Here is a 20832-nt window from a genome sequence, read left to right on the forward strand (position 1 = left end):
CAAAATTTTCATTTAGTCCTCTATAAACTAAAATGAATTTAAATTTTAGCTTTTTTAGTATTTCAGGAGCTTGTATGTAGCTCCCTGTTAACTGGCAGTGAATAAGATTTCATTAACATATTTTATTACCTTTCTCTTTTTTTTTTTTTAACCTTTCTCTTTTATTGCTCAAGAGTCTGTGTTTCTTCTCATCTGAGACCACAATAATTTGATCTTGAATTTCAATGAAAACCTCTGAAGAAAATTTACACTTTGGTTAGGTCTCTGTGGCTCAAAGCTCTTCCATTTGATGATCAATTTGTTCTTTGCTTTAAAGTTATAGGGGTACAGTCTTCTTTGATTTGTTCCTTTATAGGATCACTAAACTAAAAAAAAGGGCAGGGAATTTGTGTTCATCAGAATTCTTTCAATTGTGTGAGAAAGAATTTGTAATTCAAATTATGTAAGCAAAATATTACTTCTGGATTTATGTGAAGAAAAAGGATACTCAGCTTCAGATCCCGATGGATCTAGTGGGTCATACACTCTCAATGGGTCTCACTTTGTTTGCATTTCTCAGCTCTTCCTTCATTGTGTTAGCTGCTTTCTCAGGGAGTCAGAGTCTCCTCTCTTGCAAGTAAGATAGCTTCTACATCTGTAAGCTCATACTTGCTCTATTCAAAAAAGAGATTCCTACCCTACCCCCAAAACAAATTTTTAAAAGTACCTTGATGTAATCTCATAGGCTATAATCACCGAGTTACTTTCTTTTTCAGCATAAACTTCTGTTTTCATGGAGGAAAAAAATGTACTGATTGGCTAAGGTCTGAGTTATAGGCCAACTGATAAGCAGTGATCTGGGACAGTTGTGCATCAAATGGTAGGTGGGCAGAGTGATTCTCCAGGGGTATTCAGGGTGCCCTGACTGGAAAAGTCAAAGGTGTACAGGGAAGGCAAAACAGAACTAGCAAAGAGGAGGCCACACTGGTTTCAGCAGAAGCATCACGGATTCATCCTTTCTGGCAAACAACTTCCCATTATTAGCAAAAGCAATACAAATTTTCATTTGCATATGTATATTTTAAAAAGGAGCTGCAGGATTCCTTTGTACTTTTCTTTTGGAAGCTATGATAACACTGGCCAAAAAGGAGAGAGAAACAATAACCATAGGAGCAGGGACGCACTTCTTGCTGGAAGCTGTAAAAAACAACAGAATGGAAATTAGAGATGTGTTAGGTAGCAGGAATTTTTTTCTAAAAGCAACAATGACAAACTAGCCCATTTCTCCTTTAACTCATTATTTTTTAATCATTAACATAAAAATTCCTAATAAAAATGTTTGAAGTTAACTAATATTCAAAAAGTATTTTCTTAGATTTTTCTAACTCACAGAACTCAACTTATTTATTTTGCATATGATAAAACAGGTGCCAAAAGGTAAAGAGGTTGATTTTAGGTTACCCAGCCAGTTGGGGATAGAAAGTCTGATTCAAGAGATCATCTGTTGACCTTCCTGGAGCTTAGATTCTCAATCCTCATTGTACCTGACCATCAACCACACTCATCATAGTGAATCACTTCCTCCTCCTCGATAGTCTTCACTTTGCTCCTGGGGCATTAATTCTATTGATTTTCTCCTTTCTCATTGACTATTCTGTTTTAGGCTTCTTTGCTTATTTCTTCTCATCCCGACCTTTTAAATTGCAGTGTGCTGAGTTTTGGCCCTTGGACATCTTCTCTCCTTTATTGCACATCTATGGAGAGCTCATCCAGCTCTAGTGGCTTTAAATTGTGATTTAAATTTGTGTGAGGTTTTAAGTTGCTGTCAAGGCCCCACATTATCCCTGTCATAACTTTGTTATTTGCTCTGCCCTTGTTCACTTCCATATATTGGCTTTCTTGCCATTGCTCCTAATTTAGGGCCTGTTTTAGTCAGCTTTTCACTGCTGTGACCAAAGGACCTGACAAGAACAATTAGAAGAGAAAAAGTTTATTGGGGGGCTCATGGATTCAGAGGTCTCAGTCCTTAGAAGGCCCACTCCATTCCTCAGGGTTTGAGGTGAGGCAGAACATCATGGTGGAAGAGTGTGGTGGAGGGAAGCAGTTGGGATCATGGCATTCAGGAAGGAGAGGGAGAGCCTAAGCTCTCCAAATATATACCCCAAAGGTATGCCCCAGTGCCCACTTTCTTCAGCCATATCGTACCAGCCTACATTTACCACTCAGTTGTTCCCTGTTGGGGGCTTACTTCACTGATTGGGTTAAAGCTCTCACAACCCAGTCATTTCACCTATAAACTTTCTTCCATTGTCTCACACATGAGCTTTTGGGGGACACCTCATATCTAAGTCATAACAGTGCCTTTGCACCTTCTGTTTCCTCTCCTGGAATGTTCTTTTTCTGAGATATCCATATGACTAGCTCTTACTTTAATCTTTGTGTACATGTCACCTTCCCTGTGAAGCTTTCTCAAATCAGTCAGTGTAATATTATGACTCCCTCCCACAGCAAGGGAATTGCCTATTCCCTTGCTGTGCTTTGTTTCTCTATACCACTAACAACTAACACTACATCATTTACTTGGTTTATTTATTGTGTGGCTAGTCACACTAGAATGTAAATTCCCTAAAGGCAGGAATTTTTGCCTATTTTATTTCTTAGACAATAGTGCCTAGCACATAGTAAGTAAGTGCTCAATAAATACTGATTGAATGAATGAATTATAGCTGCTGTTAGGATAATGTTCAAATAAGACACACATATATAGCCACTATTCTTTAGTCATATTCATCCTTCAAAAATCAACTTTTAACTTGTTGAATTAGTGTTCCCCAAAGCCTAGTCACCAGCCTGTGCAGTTACTGGAGGTGGTGCAAATTTTAATAGGTGGGGCCTAGTGAAGAAATTAGGTCATAGGTGATTTGACTTTGATGGGGATGGGACCCCCACCCCCTTCCTCTTTCTTTCTTTAACTTCTTGATGGTCATGAGATGAACAGTTTTGCTCTACCACATCCTGACTACCATGACATGCTGCCTTGTCACAGGCTCAAAACAACTAACTATATATTGAAACCTCTGAAACTCTCAGTCAAAATAAACCTTTCTTCCTTACACAATAAAATGTTTTTCACTGACATTTTATTATAGTAATGGAAAGTCGACTATTCTAGCCCCCTTTATAATAATGAGGATATTAAATTATCTTTTTAAAAATATTATTCTCTCAGGTTAAAGTTAACTTTTCCTTCCTAACTCTCGATACTTTTTTCTGCCTCTCTTATGGCCATTATCATTTTAGCTCACATTATTTTTTACATGGATAATATATTTAAAAGAATAAATGTAAAATATCTGTGATTAAATAAATTACCATATAAAAATCTTTTGTTTGAGGATACTGCACATGATTTTTAATTTTGTATTTATCTTTCATTTTCTGCTGGACTACTAGTCAAAGCTTTTTATTCCCTCATTACCCTGTTACAGTTGTGATCCACGAATAAGTTATGATATCAGTTTAGGAGATCACAACCATTAATGTTTAATACCATCAAAACTGGTTAGAATAGAAAGCACTAGCATTACCTTGCATGCAAAAAGGACAACTATTGTCATATTATATATGGATGTGTGTGTATTTTTACATTTATGTATATATGACCTGAGTTACCATGTGAACTAACAGATTCTCAGTAAGATTTGAGAAAGATTTTAGAAGGAAGGACAAATTAATCTCCTGAAACAAATATATAGAGAATCTGTCTTGGAATTCTTGTGAGAAAACATGGAAAAGGGTCTCACATTTGCCATTTGTAAACTACATGGATATATTTACACAAACCACTTGAACCTTTCTGAATCTCAGTACTCACTTCTGGACAGTGGGGTCAATAGCTCAACTTACAGGTAGTTGTAAGAATTGAACAGATATTGTGTGTGAAAGCATTTTGTAAGATAAATTGCTATGAAAGTATCATTTGATTGGTGTATGATAATATAATTTTGGTCATTTCTGACTTGGGGTATAGAGTCTGAGGGAAATGCATGGTAATTATAACTTTATTTTATGAACTCCGAATGTGAATTATGTCAGATGCTTCAGAAGGAAATATTCGAACACTTAAAGAGTGAAAAGGTAAAACTGACATGTAGTATATCTAATTAATCTGATGTTTGAGGCAAATGTTATCTATAGCCTTCCTATATCAAAATGCAGAGTAATGAGTGCTAATCTTTCAGAATATCATGTAGCAGAAAGTAGACACTCAAAAAACAGTAAACTTATTCCTTCTGTCTCTTTTGTTTCTATTCTCAACTGCCAATCTCCCTGAAGCACACATTTGTGCTTTGAGCCATTGTCCCACTTCTATATGCAAAGATCTTTCTGCAGTTTCTCAGCTGTGTTTGAGAGGATGGGTGGGTACCAAGTGCTGTCACAACATTCCCACAAAGCAAGCACAGCTTCCAGTTTATAAATGAAGAAATGGGTTCAGGGGTTAAGTCATTCACATAAGGCCACACAACTACTAACATATACCCAGATCTTTTTGGCTGCTGTCTATCCACTTTTCACCACGCCATGTGGTCTCCAGATTCACTCATTGCTGGTTCTTGCATCCACTCAACTGAGATAGACATTCTACCTCAAGGTCAGTGTGATGCCACAAATAGGGGGAAAAATAGATTACTGAAGGCCGGAGTCAAAGAAAACAGGAAAGAAATAGGAAGTTAACCCAACAAATAATTATAATTAACCGTAGCTAAAAAGTTGACTGTCAGATGCTTTTCTTATAACTTTTACACATATTCATTCATTTTTCTCCAAACTCTCATTTTATAAGGTAGGTTTCGAAAATTCCTATTTTACACGTAAAGAAACTGAGGTACAGAGAGATTAAGGCTCTTACCCATGTTATTGTTGCTAGTAACTGGCAGCATTTACATGTAAAATTAGGCTAATACAAACAATTGGCTATATTTATCTAGAAACATGTTAAGAATTTTGATTATGTGAACCATTTTAACAAATAAATCCCTCTTCTTTGTGAATCCAATGATACAGAACAGAGCATGTATTTGTGTGTCTACAGATTTTTGGCACAGATTATGTTGCTGAAAGAAGCAGTATTTAAGGGCAAATAACTAATTAGCATTCTGTTAACATATTTTGAGTCTCCCAATAAGCACTAAAACATGTTTCTATGGTAACCAGTATAGGTCCTCTGAAGGGTGATAGAAGAATTAGAGGGCAAAGCTGTTAGTTTAGAATGACTAAAACAATGTTTCTTTGACACATTTACTCCCTTGAATGTATTATGCCATTAATTTGACCTCTTGACTCTCTGAAGACAGCAGATTCCTGGGAACTCTCTGAACTCTAAGTTGCAAGTACACGAGACCAAATCTGACATAAACTGAAGGATGGGGAAGCTATGCTCTTGAGTGTACTCTCTCTTCACTTGGCTGATTATGTGATGCCTCTGTTCTGTCTCTTCCCTCCTCAATTTATAAAGAAAAATATCACCTTGCATACTTGTAGTATTTTTTATTTTTAATTTTCTTGGTTTAGGGATTGAAGACAGAGGCATTCTACCACTGAGCTCCACCCCCAGCCCTTTATAATATATATATATATATATATATATATATATATATATATATATATGTGTGTGTGTGTACATATACTTAATTTTGAGACAGACTCTTGCTAAATTGCCCAGGCTGGCCTTCAACTTGAACTCCTCCTGTCTTGGTCTCCTGAGTTACTAGGATTCTAGGCACGAGCCACCATGCCCTGGTGCCAGTGGTAGTTTTATTCTGCCATTTACAAATTCTCTTCCCAAGGTTGCACAAGTTTCTAACTGATGAAATTCTAGAGAAAAGTATTTATGGCTACTTAAATTGTAAAGACCACATTGCAGATCATTCGCACTCGGACTAAAACTCTTCACTCTTGACAAGGGGTCCAACCTCTGGTATTTTTCTTCTTTAGGTTTTCAAATATTGGAACTGTTTTTAGTCAATTGAGTTATATGGCCATTTCACACAAGTTCCAGTTCGCTCAGAGGTATGAAAAAGAATGCTTCATTCATTCATCATTATTTATTCATTCATTCAATAAAAATAGGTTGAGAAACTCTCTGTGCTGGGGACTAAAGTTAATAACACACTAATTTATTATATGCTAGGGAATGCATTTTAAATAGTTTAGCATTTTATTTTATTTTCACAAAGTTCTATGATGATGCTTATTATGTGGATAAAAAAAAACTTAAAAGTTTAGGCAACTTGAACAAAATACAGAACTAATAAGTGGTACTGATGGATATGCACTCAGACAGGGAGAATTTGGTGTCAAACTGCCTGGATTCCATGCCTAACTCTTAAATACCTATGTAGTCAAGGTGTTGTCCACAATGAGTTTTGGAGTAATATAAGTTTATCAATTCCTTAAGTGTGATTTGTGATTTCAAATATCTACTCAAGACCAACCAGTTATACACACTTGGGAGAACCAGGATAAAAAAAGGCAAGTAACATTTTGCTATTACAATAAAATAGCTTTGAACTTGTGGTAACCTAGAAGAAAATCTGCTGTTGCAGGATCTGCCTTGACAATGCTGCTCTATATTAGTACATTTGAACATGCTCTATTGCTCACAGTGGCTTGTTTGTAAATAGATATCTTTTGTTATTTAGAAATATTTGTTTTGTTCTTGTGGTTATCTTCCTACTCAAGTCTTTAGTTTCTTGGCCCCATTTTTTTCTAAATTTAAACTTGTAATGTATGACTTGCTGGGTTTTTCCATATATTTTACTGAGGTATAATTGATTTATAAAAACTTGTATGCATTTAGGTTGTGTCCTAAGGAAACTTCAGCGCTTCCAGGATAATAAATGTATCCATCCCCCACCACACACACAAAAAAAAGACCAACCAGTGATCTAGTAATATATATGGCTATCCCAGCTGAGCCTTAATTCAAAGTTGGGTTTAAGTTGCCTTTGGGTAGTTTTACCACAGATTAAAAAAAAAAAGACCAAAAGACCATTAGTTTTTTGGGGGGAGGGTATTGAGGTAGTGGTTCTGAAATATTTTTCTTTGAGATATATAGAGCGGTAGCACAAGAGTCATAGTTTTATGATATACCCCCTCCGTCAGTTTCCCATATAAATATTCTATGACTTCTTTTTTATTGAATATATTGCTGTGCTCATTATCCTAGTAGATAAATTACATTACCAAATTCATGATGTAAAAGAAGTAGTAGTGTTCTACATGGGTGCAGTTCCAAGAAACCATCAAAACTGGCTATGAGCGTTCTCATTTATTATCAAATTCTCACTGTTTTCTTCATATTCCTCTGTGGTTTTTCATCCACTGCAAGCACTAGCCTCTGGGGTGTGTGGGTTATGTACTCATTTCATTGGTATTGCTGATGCTGCCAAGGAGAGAAGAGAGGAGATAAAAGTATTGGCAGTTGGTCTCTCCCTGGTCTGTGTTTATAGATAGAGATAAGCCAGAGTGAGCAGGCTCTAGACCTCAGTGTGGATGCCTTTCTAAAGACTTTGCAATAATAAGAACTTAAGATGTTGAGAAATGCTGAGCTGAAATTATAAACAGTAATGATAATGATGGAGTTGGGAGAGATTTGAGGATATTTCAAAGGCAGATTCTGCAGCTGGGTTGCAGTTACCTCTTGCATTTGGATTGCAATTAACTCTGAGTGTGAATGAATTCGGCCACATTTTTCTGTAAGAGCTTAACTAATTTTTTGTATTATCTCTAATTTCTCCTGCTTTAGGTCATTTTTTATAATATCATCACAGATCTTTCTAAAACATTGATCTATTGATGTTTCACTTCTTTAAGACATCTAATGACTTCTTACTACCTAAAGCACGATGTTCAAGAGTCCATGGCATGGATCACAAGTCCCTGTATAATCAGGCCCACTTAGAACTCTCCTGCCTTGTAAATACCATTTCCTTTTTTCCCATCTCCCTCCACATTCTATACCCTAGCCACACAGAATTTTAGAGATTTCCTGAAGACACCAGGCTGTCTGAAATCCCTGGGATTTGGCACATGCTGTTCTGTGCTTGAAATGACATTTTTTTTTTACCATTCTCACTGCGAGTCCCATGTGGTCCTCTGTTGGGAAACCTTCCTCACTTTCCCCAAAGAGAAGGAGTAGCTCCTGGTGTGGAACTGCCACAATTATTTGCTCAAACATCTTGTGTATCACTGAGTGTATACGTTTTTCATGTTTCCTTTTCTCAATCTGAAAATCCTCTCAGGTTAATGATTTTGCTTTATCCATTCTGTATTACCAGGGTCTCCTCTCACAATACAGAAGGTTGTATAGGAAAAATTAGTGAATAAAATTTACTTCCTGCCCTAGCTTTAGAACTTCTTGTCCATATAATGACCTTGACAAAAACAAAACAAAACAAAACAAAAAAAAAAAAAAAAAAAAACAAAGAACTTAAGGAGAGAAGGTAAAAATGCTATATTTTATATGCTACTTCTTCCAATCAAGGTTTACTCTCTGTCTAGAATTTTCCACAAAAAAGTAATTTCCCCGTGTGGGGTGTGTGTGTGTGTGTGTGTGTGTGTGTGTGTTTGGTGTGATTTGTTTCCCAGCCAACCATGGTCAGAAAATTTTATGTGAAAAATTCCAGAAATAAGAAATAAGTTCTATATTGCATACCCTTCTGAGTAGTGTGGTGAAATCCTGTGCTATCTTACTCTAACCCAGCCAGAATGTGAATCATCCCTTTGTCTAGCATTTCCACACTAATTAGTGACTAATGGGCTACCTGCCTGTTAGTCACGTAGTGGCCATGTCAGTTACCAGGTCATTCACTTATCTTGTCATGTAGGCACTGTATCATCTCACATCATCATAAGAAGGATGAGTGTAGTTCAATAAGATATTTTGAAATATTTCTCTGAGAGAGAACAAGCATATTTACATAAACTTTTATTATATATTATTATGAGCTTCCTATTCTCTTATTAGTTATTGTTGTTAATCTCTTGCTGTGCCTAATTTATAAGTTAAATTTTATCATAGGTGTGTTGTATAGGGAAGAGCATAGTACACAGGGTTTGATACTGTCTGTGGTTTTCAGGCATCAACGGGTCTCTTGGAATATGTCCTTTATGGGATGAGGCATGTAATGTAGTGCCCTTGCATACATTCTTTTTTATTTTTAGAGATAGTTGAAGAGAAAAGAGGGATTAAACCCGACACAAGGCAGCCCTTCTCTAATCAGTTAGTTCCACCATTACTAGAAACTGATTTCCATGTTTTGGGCTCCCCACCAAACCTACTCAGAAAAAATAACTTTTATATTAAAAAAGTGGTCTATGATCCTAACAAGAATGAATTCAATTTCAATCAAGGTTACCTTTAAGCAGCTGGCAGTTAGATGTACTCAGGTTTCCAGCGGACTGCAACTGCAACCAAGATCCTTTTGGATGGTGGCTGGTATTTACCACTTCAAAAAACTCATACGGAGGGATCAGGACTTCCTTCTTAAGGGAGAAGTCTTGTACAGGTACACCCATGCAGGTAAATATGGTAAACAGCATTTGGCTCCCAAACTTCTGTGTCTCTTCTTTTAGGAGGGAAGTAGAAATGAATTGGCCAAATCGAATGGTGGCACCTATGTGGGCTTCAAAGGGGAATTCCTTCATGCTGTGATGTACCTCATAACACAAGGTACCATTCTTCACAATGGTCTCTTTCCTCAGCAGCTGAATTGCTGAGGTCAGGTAGTAGTGTAGATATTTGAAATGGAATGAATGTCTATACTGCTGTGGAGACCTGGCAGTACTGGCCATGGCCCTAGAAAAGTCAGAGTGCACATTGTTATTCAATGTGTAAACCAGGAGAGCCACAGCATGTGTAACTGTCATGTCCTTGGGGAGAACTCTGGCTTGGTTCAACCAGGTTAAGTGGGCTTTGTGCCACACCTTGGAATAATTCTTATGGGCATCTAGTTCCTTTCTGAAATAATCTCCTTGATTTAGCTCCTCCATGACCTGTTTGCTACAGCCGTGGTACTGATCATCAAAGGAAGCTGGCGCCAAATCAAAGTCAATTTTAACTGCAACCTATAAATGTAAAAAACACCTTGATTTTAATTATTCAAATCAGATTTACTATACTCTATAAACCCAAATCATCTCAAAACCAGTATTGGCTGAAGTAAATTTTACTCAAAATCATTACACTGCATCCAGTGTAATGATCCCCACATCATTTCTACACCAGTGACCTGTGCCAGCAATTGAATTTGATTTCATAAGTATTATTGAAAAGTGAAAAAAATTCATCTCCTTAGGGAGGAACTAACCTTTTTGTAGAACTGAAACCACAGTGTTTTTGCATACTAATGCTTGGAAGAAAAAACATTCATCAACCTTATACTTTCTGTTTCTTCTACTTTTTTCACCCTTTTTATTCTTCGATGCATCTCTTTTACAAATGCCTAACCTATATTAAATCTTTGAATTTTATTGAATAAACGCCTTAAGTGACAAGTAATGTTGGATTCTCCATGGGACAGTCCAGTAATAATAACACTCTTAACTACCCAGGTTCTGAAAATATTGAGGAAAAAAAATCAAGACCAAATTATCTTTCTTTTTACTGAATAAGCCCATGTTGAAGCACACATCTTTAGGTCTGGTGGCAAGTGGGCTTCTTCTGTTAAGAGTAAATTCCAGAAGCAGGCAGGCTTGTCCACTTAGTTATAGGCAGTACTGGACCGAGGCCTCCTGGTTAAGATTCTTGGATGGAGGAGGACAGAACTCAAGCCCTTTGCTCTCAGACTAACTCACTCTCAAGAGAAGGAAAAACAGCAGAGCCCAACTCAGTGTTCCCACTTACTCTTCTTAATGTTGCCTGTGAAATATTTTGTCTACCTCCAGGGAGCTGAGTGAGTGAAGGTTAGACAGTGGTCAGGAGTGTGTGTCCCTCCTCCTTTTGAAAACCAGGAGGGGGAAGATACTTTCTTTTTTAATGGGTAGCCAATTACTTATTGACACCTACTGTGTGAGAAAACTGAAGTTAGAAATTTGAATGGAGGTTTACTAAGTATCATTAGTCTATAATTTAAAGTCTTATATGAATTATCTAAATTTAAATAGATGCTTCTTGACTTGCAAAGTGATGATGCTTTTCTAATAAACAGTACTTATTAGAAGACTCTCTGGTATCAAGGCTGTTGGGACTGGAACTCAAAATCATATCATTTGGCATTTTTACTATGTGATTTTTGTTGTGGTTGTATGTAAAGGAGAACAAAATTTTCAGACTGACTAAATGATTTTAATCAATAACTCTTTAGAATAGATTTCCAAATATGTTTATAAAATCTATTTAAGTCAAGCTGATCCAAACCAAACCAAACCAAAACAAATCAAACCAATACTATCATATTGTCAGATCTCAGGACAAAATTCCAAAAGTAGATTTCAAATATGTACCCTATCATCTCTTAATATGAGGTTATTTTCAACATACAGATCTTTAAGTTAGAACACTTATAACTTGAGTTGGTCTGTAGGATACAGTTTAAACCCATAAAGATTTGGTTGATTTTGCCTTATTTGTCCCATGGCAGCAGTATTTTAATTACTGTGGAGAATCAAGAAAATAACTCCATGACACTAACTTCCATAATGCCAAATTTTTCAACTATAAAGAATTTTTAATTTTTAATAATTATTTTCAAAGTCTTCACTATCATCATTTGCCAAAATGTTTGCATGAAATTAGATCCCAAGTGCCTAAAGTTTGGGTCATTTAGAGCTTGTCTCGAGAATGTCCTATTGGAGCATTGACTTTATAGAGGCTACCTCCTCAATTGCTCCCTACCTCAGCACTCCCTGTGCGTGTCTGCAGACCACAAAGCAGCAGCAGGAAGGGCAGTTGCCCTCCTCCGAGCCAGATCCTCATCCCATGAGCCACAGGAGTCCGGAGAAGAATCCTCTTGCATCTGCTGATCAGTAGATGGCATTTATCTATGTAAATAGTACCCCTTTGCCCTGGAAGCTTCATCCCCAAATGAGTTCTCGGAGTTCTCCTTTGGGGTTTTCTTTGAGTGAGTCTCAACAGGAAACTTCTCTGCTCCTCTCTGTGCTGAGACTACTGTTGTCCACCAACAACTAACAGCTTTCCCCAGAGGAGAAATCAACTCCAGTTTCTTTGCGAAGTTGAAATTTCTGTGAAATAGCCAGATGTATGTGTGCCAAATAAGGGTTTCCAGAATGAACTCAAGTTAGTTTCCAATTTAAAAAAAAAAAAAAAAAGCCCTAATCTACTCTGCATTCAGGGAAATGCCAAAGGCCTGTTAAGGGTCAGGTTCTGCCTTAAATTTCCCAGAAAGGGAGGAAAAGGCATTTTTTATACTGAGTGTGGGGCCAAATGGCATTATCTTGAGTCTCAGGCTTTCATTGTGAATAACAAGATTGGCACGTGCAGGGTGGCTGGGCCCAGTCATCACAAGGTGGGTCTCTGTCAGGCTCATCTGCTGCTGCTGATAGACCCCGCCTGGATGCCTTTTGAGTTATTGTCACAAATAAGGCTCTTTTCACAGTTTTTTCATGGTATATTGAAACCCTCCAATCCAGAGATTGTAGCTCTTGGATTCATAGCATTTTCTGTTTTTTTTTTTTTTTTGTTTGTTTGTTTGTTTTGTTTTGTTTTTCTAAAAACATCAAGTCTTCAACTTGCTTTCAGTCTACAGTGAATCCTAATGACTGCCAGAGACTGCCTGTGTCTAGCTGGCATAAATCAAAGGTAGAAGTCAACGTGCAGTTAATCTAGCATAGGCGTTGCGGTCATCGCTTTCAGGCCCTTCCTAGTCTGAATATCCTTCTTCCATCTATTCCCATCCCCCCAAACAGTAGTTTTTCTTTTAATTTGCTACTTAGACTTCCCAATTCACTATCTAACTATTGAGGGAGTCTAAATCCTGTTTTTGGCAATACAGGTATTGATTTTTTTTTTTCAGTAACCTAAATATTTTTAGTACATTTTCTGATAATCATAGCAGTTCCTTCTCATTAACAAAAGTTCAGAATATTTAAGAAAGCATAAAAGAGGAAACAAAATCTTCTATAACCCCTCACTTGGAGAAATTTAAATTTTGATTTTATGCACACACACACACACACACACACACACACCACTCCTGAACTATAATGATACAGTATATAGTTTGATCTACTGTTTTCTCCCTATTTTAATATAAGCATTTCCCCACATAATTTCATACTTATTAAAATGTATTTTTTTAATTGAACTACAGCATCCATCCTGTAAGTGCTACCATGCAATGAAATAGTACAGGAAGTGCTGGGGATAGAGCTCCATTGGTAGAGTGCTTGCCTTGCAAGCACAAGGCCCTGGGTTCAATCCCCCACACTGGGGAAAAAAAAAAAAAAAGAAAGAAATAGCACAGGGGACCCAGGGACTGTAGCGTCTTAGAAGCAAATCAATTAGTGAGGAGAACATGGACTCTTGGGAAAGATACTTCTGTTCAATTCCTGACTCTCCTGCTTCCTTAATATTCGACCTCGGGCAAGCTACCTTACCTCTCCGTTCCTCAACTACTTTGTGTGTTAGATGGAGGTGATGATGGCATCTCCCTCACTGAAGTTATATGTTCATAACTTCCCAGTCAGCATCTGACACCTACAGGTTTCTCAATTAATAAAAACAATTATCATTACTTCTACCAGTTTATTTGATAAATATATCTACCCAGTTTTCAACTTTGTACTAGTATAATCAACAACTTGTGAATATATTTTGAACAAAAATGTTTGTGTGTTCCTCACAATTTTTAAGAGAATGTTAGGGGACAGACAGATGTGAATGGTGGGAATCTGAGGTTAAGAGAATAATTCTATAAAACGGGCCCAGTGTGCCAAACCCCACATGGTTTCTTTACCGAGAAGAAATTTACCTGCAGCCCTACCTGGCCTCAGTGGACAGGATATGTCACATTCCTCAGAAAACTACCTGTTATCTGCAGGAGAAATGCAAGCCCAAGATAATGTCAAGGGGAGGAACCCAGGAGGCTTTTGTGACTAGATCCTGAAACTACGGAGATAAGCTAGTTCCTCCTAGTCAGTAAACAAAAGTATGGTTAAAAATCCAATTAGAACTGGTCAGCTTGGGCCAAGGTGACCTAGAGTTGCCATGACAGTGGGTACTTGAAAGTCTGATGTTACCTTGCAGTTTGTCAAAAGTCAAGAGGTAGACCTGAGTGGGACTCTCTGGAAACTTCTCTGGGATCCCCAATAAAACTGGAATGCAGGAGAGGCATGTTATCTCTCTCCTCTCTGAGAGGACCCACTCTCTCCCTTGAGAGTGTGCCCTTTCCCTTTGCCCTATCCCTTCAGTAAACTCATTCCTGTTACTCTGAGCGATATGTTGGAAATATATATGACTTGATTGCAAGAATTGGGATTTCAAGAGGGGATCTTCATGCTACCCCAGTTTCTCAGAAGGCCCCAGCTCCAATAAAAATATGACCATTGATAAAAGGAATGCATATGTTTTGGATTTGATGGTTCCCACCAGCAATGTATGAAAAACCTACTGTATTAGCCAGGGTTCTCTAGAGGAACAGAACTAACAGGAGGTATGATTATCAAAAAGGGATTTATTAGATTGGCTTACCTGACCAGAAACTGGAGAGTCCACAATGGCAGCCTGAAGGCTGGAGAGCTGAAGGAACCAGTAGCTGTGCAGTCCATGATGGTGAAGCCTTAGAAAAAGGGATCAATGATGCTACCCCAGTCCCAAGCTGAAGGTTTCTGGAAACTCCCTGGAGAATCAGGAACACTCCACTTTGAAAGAGTGAAAGAGAGAGTCACATATCCTCAGGTGATTCCAGCAGCACTCAAGAATTTGGTCAAAAAGAATGGAGCTTGCACATGCTGCTGCTTCCTTGTCCTTCCAACTTTTATTCCACCCAAGCCTTCAGCCCATTGGATGGTGCTGCCCACACTTAAGGAGGGTCTCCACTTCAGTTCACTATCCCACATGACAATCATTCCTAGACACACCCTCACTGACACACCCAGAAGCCTTTTAATCTTAGGCATCTCTTAATCCAATCAAGTTGACAATTCAAATTAACCATTACATCTCCTTTCAAACTTTTAAAATTCTTCAGATTCTTCATTATCAAGTGTTATTTTGAGATATTGAGGTGACACGGAGAGAACACACTTTACAGACTGAAAATTAGTATTATGAGCCTAGTTCTCAAAATGCTGGCTGAACTAATTTAAAACAAGAGATCTGTGCTGACTCTCAGTTTCCTTAACCTTATAGAGTTGTAAATATCATATAAAGCAATAATAATTTTATTTCATTGATAGGGTATGGTGCTTCAAGATCCTTTTATACATATATACATATATATGTGTTTTTCAAGATCCTTTTTCATATTATCTTAACCTACTAGACAAACATGAAGAGAGATTTTTAACCTTCACTTAAATATGTGGGTCTGAGACCCTTTGAAATTATAAACTTTCTGATTATCATAGACACTTCTCTCCCCTTCAGCTCACTCCCTCCAAACATTGTAAAGAAGCGTGCCATTTATTATTGTCTTATTTATTTATTTATTTATTTATTTTTTGGTACCTGGGATAGAACCCAGGGGTGCTTAACCACTGAGTCACATACATAATCCTTTTTATATTTTATTCAGAGAAAAGGTCTTGCTAAGTTGCTGAGGCTGGCCTTTTTTTTTTTTTTTTTTTTTTAATTATTTTTAGTTGTAGATGAACACAATACCTTTATTTTATTTTTAGGTGGCGCTGAGACTCAAATCCAGTGTCTCACACGTGCTAGGTGAGTACTCTATCATCGAGCCACAACCTAGCCCTTTGAGATTAGCTTTCAACTCTCAATCCTCCTGCCTCAGTCTCCTGAGAATTGGGATTACAGGCGTGCTCCATCACGCCCTGTTTATTATTGTTTCAAAGATTTTAATTTCCCTAGCATGACCGCCACTTTCAGAACAAGACCACTAGAGGGCAGCAGGAACTTTTGTAACCTTCTCATAGCACTCATTTGTTCAAAATGTAAGAGGAAGGGGAAAAAGAACAGGAGGGAAGGAGGGAGGGAGAGAATAAATGGGGTAGGAGAAGGTCCAATGTCTGCTGTGTCTGTATACATTTCTTGAATTAAAATAAAAGCAAATGTTCTCTGACAATATTTAGCACCATTAAAAACCGTCTTTTGCCTTCAGGACTCTCATTAATGTTCCTATGTGATAACTTAGTATTAGTTAATTTAGAGTTGGGGTGCACTCACTTGTCATTTGCTTGATGATACTGAATTCCTCAAAATGCAAACTGTGCTGTCTTGGTGGGTAAAAGGGATATAGGCTTTCAATCAGTAAAGATCTGTTAGAATTTTGCCTCTGTTACTTTCTAGTTTTTGTGAATTTGAACTGCCATGTTAGTTTTCATTCTCACTTTCTCTATAAGTCAAAGTGGAGATAGGAAACAGCAATCTTTCAGTGGTGCGTTGCAATGAAACTGAAGATAATCTATAAAGCGCCACAGCGGCCCACGTACTGTACTGTCACGGAAGCATGTTGGGGAATCAAGAATGGACTTTTGAGAAAGACTCTGAGGTTCAATTTCCTGGCTTTCCCTCTTCCTTTATGCCTGACCTTGGGCAAGCTACTTAACCTGCTCCTCAGTTTCCTAAGATTCTTAATGCCACTTGCACTTAGTAGTTGCTAAAGTGTGCTCTTCATGCTCTGCTAGGTACTCGAAGACACACAACTCATGGGATATCCAGCACAGTGAAAGTAAATCTTTTTTTCTTTTTTTGTGGGGGGTGGGCATCAGGGATTGAACTCAGGGGTACTTGACCACTGAGCCACATCCCCAGCCCTATTTTGTATTTTATTCAGAGACAGGATCTCATCGAATTGCTTAGCCACTCTTTTTTTTTTTTTTTTTTTTTTTGCCGAGGCTGACTTTGAACTCGCGATCCTCCTGACCCAGCCTCTTGAGCTGCTGGGATTACAGGCATGCATCAGTTATTTTCTATTTTTTATAAACTGTGATCGTCCTCCTCAACATTGTTATTCTTATGTTAACTTAGGCTGCATAGGTTCTCCATACAACAGTTGACATTCAAAAGATGTTTAACAAATGAATGAATTTTTCCAAATTTCAACAACTGGATATGATTCACCACCCCAGGAAATTCATTTTTTCTGGAACAGATAGGACAGAATTTCTAGTGGCCCATAAGAGGTTCTGAGTCCCACGCTCACAGGTTGACATATGTCCAAGGATCTGTCCACAGCTCTGCAGGTCCATTGGCACTAGAAGATCCAGTATAACTCCGGGATCTTCTCATCCCTTGGGTAGAACAGAGTGATCTGAAAATAGCAGGTGAGGGAGTAACCATAGGTTTTGATTTGTTTCTTATGGATATAACTGAATACCTTAGATTGCATAATTTAGGAAGAATAGAGGTTTACTTAGCTCATGGTTCTGGAGGTTGGAACATCCTAGAACATGGTGCCAGCACCTGGTGAGGGCCTTGTTGTTATCTTCAGGACATCACATCGCATTGTTAGAGTGAGCATGCTAACTCTGGACTCTACTCCTCTTCTTATAAAGCCACTAAAACTATCATAGGGGGTCTATCTTCCTGACCTCATTTCATCCTAATTATCTCCCAAAGGCCCTACCTTCAAATACCATCAGCACATAAATTTTGGGATAAAGTATCTAACACATTAACTTTGGAGGGCCATATTCAAACCACAGCACCATTCATTTATGCAGTTTTTAATAATTAATTTGCAAACCATGAGTTCTGTGTGAGGCTCTAAGGATGCAGCAGTAGCCAAGCAGGTATGTTCCCAGCTCCCAGGAACCTAGATCTATGCAATGTTAAAGGCCAGCCCATAGGTAACATGGGCCTTGCAATTAGGAGGAGGTGCAAGCAAAAGCCTTCATTTTGCAAAGGGGATATAATTAATGAGGTTAATTACTGAAGGAATGAAGATTAGAAGTGAAGTATATTCCCAAGACCATCCATTTTTAGTGGAGGATGAAAGGTGCAAAAATTTCAAGACATAGGAAGGTACTGAAAGTTACAGTTCCAGGAAAACTTATTCCAGATAAGTCTGAGTCCAAGTTCCAGAACGGAGAGAGCAGCAACTGGGGATCCAGCATCACCACGAGGGCACTGTGCTCTGGGTCCCTCTGAGACACCCATGCGGAGCTGCATATGAAGCAGTCTGGATGCAGGGCAGGACTGAGTTTTCAGAGGTGGAATGAGGGAGAATCAGGATGACAAAACGGGCAATGAAGCAAGCATTATCACATGAACATCCCTGCAGACTCATTCCAGTGAGGTTCCTTATATGTCTGTGTTTTGTGTTTAAAGAATGTGTGTGTGTGTGTGTGTGTGTGTGTACATGTATGTGTGATGATATAGTATTCCTGCATTTTCAGCATTTCCGGACTTGGGCATTGGTTATCCTTGAAGCTCTGGTTGTTTCTCATGTACACAAAGTTTGCTGAGTGGGTCCAGGTTTACACCAACAACAGCAGTTTTCTGCATTGCATGAATCAGCGGTTGTGCATTTAGTTGCACACTTAATTTGAAACTAAGACACTTCTGCTTTTGTATTATGGTTTCATATTTAATAATCCCTTCTTTAAGCACTTCCATTTTGTTCATTAAGGTACAATGAACTGAAAGCCTTTTAACCATGTTTAAATCAATGCCCTGTGTCACAAGTCCCTTTAATTTCTACCCAGTGTGTCTCCACTATTCTGGGCAGAGGGGTGTAATCCAGGGAAAATGAATCTTACTTTTCCTGATGGATCAAATGAGTAAATTCTTTCTGTGGCTCAGCAGTCTGCTCCTTGAAGCTTTCTTTTAATCTATTTCCCCACTAAAGATAATGGCTCTTAACCCAACGCCTTCTTCCCTGGGATTGCAAACAACCCTCTAGAAATACACTTCTAATATCCTCAGTACCAGTTGTGTTGAACAATTTGTAGCTCCTGTCTACCCAGACCTTTCTCCTCCACCCAGGTAGTGCTTCTCTGTGATGCTGGTCAGCTGAAGGTGGGTTAGTCAGCATTTTGTCACTGTAACAACCACCTGAGAAAAACAATGTAGAGGAAGAGAGATTTGTGTCAGAGGTTTCAGTCCATGGCAGGCTGACTCCATTACTTTGAGCCTGATATGAAGCAGAACATCATGACACAAGAGAATGACCAAAGAAAGCTATTTACTCCTTATTTCATGGAGAGAGAGAGGGGAGAGAGGGACAGAGGGACAGAGGGAGAGAGGGAGAGAGAGACAGAGAGACAGAGGGAGAGAGAGAGAGAGAGAGGGAGGAAGGGAGGGAGGGAGGGAGGAGAGAGAGGAAAGAGGGAGAGAGAGAGGAAAGGGGGGGGAGAGAGAGAGAGAGGAGGGGGGAGAGAGAGAGAGAAGGTGAGGGAGAGAGAGAGAGAGAGAGAGAGACAGAGAGAGAGACCGGGAACAAGAAATACCCTTCTAGGGCATGTCCCAGTAGTGACCTCCTACCTCTAACTAGGCCCCACCTCCTATGGTTTCTATCACCTTCTAATAATCCATTCAAATTATTAATCCATCAAATGGATTAATCCATTGAGGAGGATAGGAAGACAGTGGAGGGTTTTACATTCATGCTATAACTGTTTTCCTCTTAGGTTCTGTGAATATCTGAGGTCAAATTCATTCTGCCAGTTTAAAGATTAATGTTCTTTCAAAGATTCATCTGGTGTGATGAGATTTCACCCATAAACTTTTACTAATCTTCTTTTTATGTTATTCACAACCCTACCTGGTTTTATGCTAACAGATCTTTTGCTTTTTCCTCTGAGACACATTATAAATTTTACATCGACTAGCAACAAATTCTACAACCTTAAATCCCATTTCTTTCCTCACCACATTTTTTCCCCACTGACCAGAGGGGAAAACATTTCAGTCCACCTTACCCTCAAAGTAATATCCTATCAAATTAAACATATCAGTTTCATCTAGTTCCAATTCATTCACTGTTTAGAATAATCCCTCACTGCTCTTTCCTGATGTTTGAGGATGCTGTTCCGTTCTTTCAGATTTTCTCTTTCCAGACTCAACATTCTGACTCAACTTCTCCTCAGAAGACAGTTTCCAAACTATCATCATGGTCATCTTCTTTGTGAATTCCAGCAAGTCAGTGACCCTTGTGAAATGGGGCTTAGGACACTGCACATGTGACCAACCTGTGGGACCAAAGGCTGCCTTTGTTCTGACTCTCCTTCCAATTATGTAACCTAAAGTGAAGCAGATTTTTTTTTTTTGACAATTATGTCATTCTTTGACTCATTGAATTTTCACCTGCTAGAAATCGTAATTATTCCCAGATGAACTTCTATTATTAAGTCAGTTCTCACTAACTCTAAGCACCTGTAAATTTGAAGTAGATTTTCAAGTTCAATTTTAGAACCTTACATTTATGCATATGAAGTCTTTTTATTTTAGCTTGTCAAAAACTTCATAAATCCTAATATGAAGTATATTAACAATTACTCTTGGCTTAATTTCATGCAAAACAACTGGAATATTTTTCTTTTCGTATCTTCATTTAAAATGTTTGTTTAAAAATATTGAAAATAGTACAAGATTAAGTAGAGATTCCCAGACATGACAATAGGAACGTTCTTTAGGTTGAAAATTACATATTTTAAGGTTCTCTTCAGTTATGCATCAACTAGTTCTCAACCAGGTCTGAGCACAGATAAATC

The 20832-nt window shown here is 38.2% G+C and overlaps 1 protein-coding gene across 2 annotated transcripts; it reads right to left on the reverse strand.

The window, feature by feature from the left end:
• Nucleotides 1-156: 156 nt before the first annotated feature.
• Nucleotides 157-12281, reverse strand: ART4 (ADP-ribosyltransferase 4 (inactive) (Dombrock blood group)). 2 transcript variants are annotated; one of them, XM_079142777.1, is made up of 3 exons: nt 11876-12280; nt 9399-10107; nt 157-1176 (listed from the first exon to the last, which is right to left on the reverse strand). In XM_079142777.1, exons 1-3 carry the CDS (start codon nt 12056-12058, stop codon nt 1061-1063), a joined length of 1008 nt encoding a protein of 335 aa, XP_078998903.1. In that variant the 5' UTR covers nt 12059-12280; the 3' UTR covers nt 157-1060. The 2 variants fall into 2 exon arrangements, with proteins under 2 accessions (XP_078998903.1, XP_078998904.1); XM_079142778.1 differs by lacking the exon at nt 157-1176 and adding an exon at nt 7151-7423 and having other exon boundaries at nt 11876-12281.
• Between the last annotated feature and the right edge of the window lie 8551 nt (nt 12282-20832).

This window comes from Sciurus vulgaris, assembly GCF_902686455.1.
Source record: "Sciurus vulgaris genome assembly, chromosome: 5".
Lineage (NCBI taxonomy): Eukaryota > Metazoa > Chordata > Mammalia > Rodentia > Sciuridae > Sciurus > Sciurus vulgaris.